At 33.5% G+C, this 7,118-nt stretch overlaps 1 protein-coding gene across 1 annotated transcript in view; it reads right to left on the bottom strand.

The window, feature by feature from the left end:
* Positions 1 to 855: 855 nt before the first annotated feature.
* Positions 856 to 7,118, bottom strand: part of LOC100571069 — a 38,218-nt gene continuing 31,955 nt past the window's right edge. Inside the window, exons 4-8 of the mRNA XM_003240859.4 lie at positions 6,177 to 6,289; positions 5,970 to 6,079; positions 4,789 to 4,867; positions 3,576 to 4,103; positions 856 to 1,764 (exon numbers count right to left, since the gene is read on the bottom strand). Of these exons, the coding sequence (XP_003240907.1) occupies positions 1,569 to 1,764; positions 3,576 to 4,103; positions 4,789 to 4,867; positions 5,970 to 6,079; positions 6,177 to 6,289 (1,026 nt within the window). The 3' untranslated portion in view covers positions 856 to 1,568. The remainder of the gene's footprint in view (positions 1,765 to 3,575; positions 4,104 to 4,788; positions 4,868 to 5,969; positions 6,080 to 6,176; positions 6,290 to 7,118) is intronic.

Here is a 7,118-nt window from a genome sequence, read left to right as displayed (position 1 = left end):
ATTTAAACCGTCTTCATTAACATGCCGATCCCCCCCCTAATATAAATAATTAAGTATTCATATATTTTATACTATGTCAATGTATTGATTTAAAATTATGTGTGTTTTTTTTCTGTCTGCAGATAACATGTTATCAAATTTTGGAGCAGTAAAAAATAAAAATACTTTCTGGTAGTAAAGTGAATGTAGTTGGTACATTGAGGGGAAAGGTAAAAATAAATGTTATATTTGAGTAAATACAGCGACTCTTCTTATTACGGCAACTAAAGTATATTTAAACACTTCGAACTACAATAAAATTGGATATTTTAACGAAAAATAATAATAATGAGGTAGTTTTATAATATTATTCGCAGGAACCAAAAGTTTTTGCTTTTTTAAATGTGACACTGCAATAATAATATATATTTAAATCTCTTTTATAAGCGATTTAGGTATTAATTTTAATTTGTATTTTAAGATACACACAAATACACAATACTTCAATACCCTCATCAAAACGTTATACGTTCAAAGTTACCTTGGTATATTCAATATTATTGTGCTTACAATTGTGTGGAAATGGTACACATGTAGTACCTATATTTTAATATACTATAATATTAGACTTTTATGACGTGTGACGACATTTAATGCGCAAGTGCATCTTAGGGGGTTTGGGACACTCACTACTGACTATTATAAGCTACAACTGGAGAATAAAACGTTGATCGGGTTGATGATCTGTTTTTAATTGTAGATCGAAATGACAAGTTCTTAGATAAAATTTAGGTATAATAGCCACCTAGCAGTAATTCTCTGCGGTAGGTAACCGTAGTTTACAATGATATTTTTAAGAAAAAAAAACATTGAAAATATTTTACTGAATGTATTTATTATTTACACGTTTGTTTAAAAAATTGAATACAACAGAGGTAACTAATTTTTTATAAATCATATTATTATAATTAACATACGTAACACATATTGTACATAAAATTTTAAATGTATAATAATATAATATATACCATAACAACATTAATTCAGTGATGTGATGGCAATAATTGACATATTACTTGGTTTTGCGCACAAGTGATTCAAGTTTAATTTACTTGAGTTGTAATATTACATTCTAGTACCTATATTATTATGTAGTTAGACATTATTACTCTCTATAAAAATCAATAATAGGAAGTTAATTTATTACACCATGATACGCGTAATAGGTATATAGTAACTATTAATAATTCAATTAATTATTAAATATACACGTTAAATTATATTTATTGTATTATATTATATATTAATATACTTAAAATAATTTTTGAAGATAGAAAAATATAATGGCAACTAAGTTTCTGAGAGATTATAAAATATAATTCTCGTTAAAATTAAGTACAACTGCTGCATAATGCATGTACGAGTATATTATTATGTACACTGTAGTATAAATATATCTTATTTTCAAAAACAGGTAAAATCCAGTATTTACCTCTCCGAAATAAATGATAATTTAACTAAATAATAGTATAATATATAATATATGCATATTATATTGATACGTTTTATTATTATTTTAGAAATTTAAACTATTTTCCAGAATAATGTGATCCAATGTTGGACGGGGGTCCTCTCATGTGTGGCTGGTGTTTGGCGGTGCCCGAATACCGACTACCTGGTCGCGAGTGCACAATAGCATAATGGTCGCTATTGGTCGACATGGACCGAGTCGAATTCATCGTAGAGCCACCAGATACGTATCCCGGCTTGCCATTTAATGAGTACCTATAAATTTCAAAAAAGTGATCAATGATTGTATCGATATTAGGTATTCCGTTTAATACTGCAGCTGATGGTTTTACAACGATATTATGTCTATTTTAATAACGTTTAAAAAAAAATGTAACCGATTGTCGTAATCACGGAGGCGTGCGACCTGAGAGGATGCAGCTGCCTCCGCTGAGAAATTTACTGCTAAGTATTTAACGTAGCTAATATTATAAAAACTTTCGAGTATTTTTTTAAGGACACCGTATAATGTTATGTAATAATAATATAATATGTAGATTATAGGTTTCGTAATATAAAGGAATTGAGGGTTTGGAGGGGATAATCTCATCCCCGAAAACCCCTCGATCTCCTCTTATGTACTGACTCTACGGCCACTAAAACCTACACATGCCTATGCATATATGCAATGTTTCAGTGTAACCCACCTACGTGGTAGGGTACAACTATGGCTATACATTGTATATTATTAAAACAAATCTATGACCTGAGTGGGTAGTAGAAAATCAGAATGCCCTTCATTTTTACCGAGTGATGTGCTACCTACTATAACACCCGCATTGTCTTGGTACCTACTAAGTCTTGGTAACAAGTCTTGTTGTAGGTACTCGCGAAATACCAACCATCAAGCCGGTCCGTCTGCAGTCATCGCCGACGACCGGCAGACAAAAATCAACTCAGTGTCGTATATTTACAGTGATTCTATCTGGGTAGCTCAATTAAATGTCTTAGTGGTGGGGGGACGCTATACGGAAGTAACTCGAAGTGAAGTGCAATGAAACAGAGATCGTGGCCCGCCCAACTGCGGAACCAAGTTTTTTGTCTTGTTTTTATTTCGTTGAAAATACACCGCACGGTAGTAGTTATATTACAAGCGATTCACCGAACATGCTTACCCCGTTTTTCTTCTTAAATAATGCAATTATCATCTAAACCTGAGATTTGGGATATTTAAATATACGTATTCAAAAACCATATTTTCAAATTATTGAGATTTTTTTGTACTAGTTGAGAATTTCCCTGTAGACATAGAAACTTCTGTTTTTAAAATGACAAAACCCCTTTCCTACTATGAATTATTTAACGGATGATTTTTCTGAAAATTTTGAAGGCGGAGAAGGGAAAACAATACATTTTTGCCACGATGCGGCGAATAAAATGATGGTGATCTGAGAACTTATAAAGTCAAACATTTTTTTATCTCCGACGGTCCTTACAGTTATGATATACGCTATTAGTATAAATAAAATATCGTAATCGTATTCAGAGTGATTTCTTGAGCAGCTCACACCAATATTTATATTTTAATTCTCTTTTTCATCTATTCAAATTCCGATTTTTAGAATTTTCAAGTACACCTAAAAGCCATATTTACAAATTCCTGATTTTTTTCGTACTACCCTCGATACTCCTGTGACGATACAAACTTCTATTTTTCATACGAGAATCCCCCCTTTTATACTGAAAATTATTTAGTGGATAATTTTTTTGAAAATGTTGATGTATCTAAATATAAAATTATATAACTCGAAATCTTCTTGTTAAAAAAAAATCTGACGAATAATTAAAAGCGAAAAGGTGGGTGGGGGTTCCTATTTGAAAAAAAACAGAAGTTTGTACTATCCCAGGATGATCCTTAAGTGATACAAAAATGATAAAATCTCAAGTTTTCAAGAATATGGTCTTCAATCGTATTTAAAAATTCCAAAAATCAGAATTTGAATGTACGTATAGTTTAAACACAAAACAGGGTCGCGCCTGAAAAATCACTCTGTATATACGAGGCGGACCGTGTCATCTCCGCTTACCTAGATCCGTACTGCGAACCGTGCCAGCTGCGGTACGGGTCGTAGTCCTCGATGATGCTTGGCTCCTTTTCAATGATGTCGGTGCGGGCGCACGAGCACGTCATCGCCGAGCACAGGAACACGTTGATGACGAGCATGATGAGGAACATGAGCCCGAACGCTATGCACAGGTATAGCAGCCACGGCGGCCTGATGCCCCCGTCGGCCGGGTCGTCGCACAGCGTTAGGCTCCGGGCCGTCTCGCCGGGCTCGAGCACGAACACCGTCGTGCTGGCCGTCAGCGTGCCGTTTTCCGCCGGCGAGTCCACCGCGAACTCGTACCTGATCTGCTGCTGCTGCTGCAACTGCACCGCGGACACGCCGTCGCAATCGGGTTCCGCGCACGCGCCCCGACACACCTCGATGTCGCACTGGAAGTACAGTTCCGGGCTGTCCGGGAACCGGAACATCGAAGCCAGGGCAGCGTCCGCGTACCCCGACTTTGGATCGTACTTGAACGGCGTGATGACCTTCGTGTTGGCCGGGCACCTGCAGCGTACAACAAAATTAATTATTAACGGGTGCATCATTATAATATCATTACATACCGTTTGAAAAATACAAATCAATCAATTCGATCTTTTCCTCCCCCCCTCCCCCGTGGAAAAATAGAAAATATTTTATCCGAAGCGATGTATGTCAAAGTCTCGACATTGCTGTGAGACACGCGAAATGCAGACGCATTCTAAGTACGCATTACGTACATTGTCAAGTACCTACAACAATCAAATCGGCTACTGTCCAATGAAAATCTGCTAGAAGCTGCGGCTAACTATACATTATTATTAAAAAAAACTAATGGATTTACACGACGCGAAAATGTTTCCGGTTTGATATCGTCAGCCATTATTAACTATTTAATCGTTGACAATATATTACGAGACCGTCCGTTTTGAGAAGAGACATATTATATTGCAGCACTCTCTCAGGCCATCGCGGTTATTGACAAATCGAAATAATAGCCAAGTATAAAAGAAAATCCCATCGAACGCCATCTTCTCAGAAACGCTCGAGCAGACGTATAAGCGAGTTAAAAAACAATCACTGTTTAAACCACTAATTTCAGAGTCTTTGGAAGTTGTAACTAGAAAAACCACATAATTGTGTTACACGCGGTATACTGCGGGAGATCTTTTGTAGCCGACAATATGCAGTATCGTCAGGGTTCACTTACCCGAGCTCATTGATGAGGTTGACGCTGTTGTTCCTCTTGTTGAACGCAAAACAGTTCTTAACGCGTATTCCATAGGCACCTGTTGTTTGGAACATGAAAAAAAATTATTTATATTTAATCTCTTATGGTTGCGGATATTATTTACACAAATAAATACACAATGTGATAGATATACCTAGGTTTGAGCAAATATGGTTTTTATTTTTTTTAAAACCATTTATGTTTAATATGGCGTAGTTCCACTTCGTTGAATTAAGCAAAATTTTGAAATATTAATAAACTATAATGTGTGTATTTATTATTTAATAAACCACAAATTGAGAGTAAATATTGAATTCGATTATTATTGAAGCGTGTAATTTGTTACATAATTTGTTACAAATACTTTCACACGGTATTAAAAAATGTTAACTGTTTGTTTTTACTTTATAATATAATAAAATATTTATTATTTGATTTGATACAAATCGCTTTTTCGGAAATTCTCCTTTGTACTGTATACTCCTTTTCAAAAGAGAACTTACCGCTTTCGCGCATGTCAAATGATTTGATTGGTGCGGTGAAAACCACGTGATCACGGTAACAATGGAAAATTGGTGGGGGATGCGCACCGCCGGATATTAATTGGTCGCCGACCGGTATGTTCTCTTTTGAAACAGAGTATAGATGTGAAGTCGTGAAAGTAGTTACTTTATTATATACTTAAATGTATTGTTTTATCACATATATGTATTGGATATTAAAACGTATAATCAGTGGCGTAATTTGGGGGAGGGGGGGGCAACTGGGGCATTTGCCGCGTATTTACATCAACCTAAAGTCGGCACATTTACCGTGCCTCCACCTGTTAATCTCTATGACACTATGATATGAGAATCTGAGTGGAAAAAAATTTGAGTCAGAAAAACAGTGAAAAATTACCCTAGTCTAATAAAACTGAAATGACGCCACTGCGTATAATGAGTCATGTATGTACCTATTATGATTATATGACTTAAGGTTTTATCATAATTCATGATATTAATACAATATAATTATTCATTGTATACTTTTTGGGGACAAAATTCCTCAAAAATGTGTTTTCATACAAACTTATAACATAAACATTATTTAATTTACCTAGGTATTCGCTAGTAAGTTATTTAAAGTTTCAATATTATTAAAGTATTATTTTATATTACCATCGTGTCTAGATATCTCAGCCCTTAGTGTGTAAGGATGGCTGTAAACAACTTCCTGAATTCTTTTGCCGTTATCGAGGAATTTTAATGATACCAACGACGTTTCGTTTCTGAAAAATAATGTAATGTTTTAATCTTGTTGATTTTTTTTTCAACAATAAATTGTAGAATTTAATCGTTAAGCTCAAGTCTATAGACATTATTTACTTGGAATTCTTGAATCCTGATTTGCCACATGTGATGACGTAATACTTATCGTCCGCAAGTTCTAGAGTTCTATGTATTCTTATAGCGATCGGTACTGATCTTTCTTCAGTTTTCTGTTAAATAATATAATATAATAATATTATTAGATTAAATATTACAATCACAAACTTCTATGCTACACTAGATAAGGAACTCTTATACAATTTACATCGTTTCAAGTTTAGCTCAGCTGTGGACGTTCGCCATTTTATCGGTTGGTAAAACATTGCATTTTTTATACAAAATGTATTAGGAATAACATCGTAAAAAATGGTAAAGTAAAATAGTAAATATAAAATGATTTATATAAAATATTTTTTTTTCAAACTATAGGTTTAAAAATAAAAAAGGTGGGTAAGTGGATGTCGCTCTGCTGTACAGTAGGTTACAAGTGGGTCACTGTTTAACGGATAGTATTAATGGATATTAAATTTGAACTTAAAATGACTATAAAAATAAACTGTGCTTATGTATTTATTAGAATTTTTGGTAAGAGAATTGAATATTTACGTGGAATCTTGTTTTAAATTTTCAATCCTTAGATATAAAAGTTGAACATTTTATAAATTTTTTAACTACAAAATAATTATTCAATTTTAAATTTGATAAATTTTGTCAAAGTTTCAACTTCAAATGCTTATAAAAAATAATTGTGCCTATGTATTTTTAATATTTTTCAACTGCTATTGTAACAATGTATCAGGAGCCTTGTATTAATTTTTTACACTTTTTGGCCCAATAGATAAAACTTGATTGATATTTATAGAAAAAAAACTAATAAAATTGAAAACTGACCATGTCCGTAAACAGCTCAAAAAGTGTCAAATTATTTTCCAAATTTTATCGTATATAGAAAATACTAATACAAACATTTAGTGAAATTTTCAAGTATCTACAGTCATT

Source organism: Acyrthosiphon pisum, chromosome A2, assembly GCF_005508785.2.
Source record: "Acyrthosiphon pisum isolate AL4f chromosome A2, pea_aphid_22Mar2018_4r6ur, whole genome shotgun sequence".
In the NCBI taxonomy this organism is placed as follows: domain Eukaryota; kingdom Metazoa; phylum Arthropoda; class Insecta; order Hemiptera; family Aphididae; genus Acyrthosiphon; species Acyrthosiphon pisum.
The sequence above is the reverse complement of the archived record's forward strand: the minus strand, read 5'-3'. Positions and strand labels throughout refer to the sequence as shown.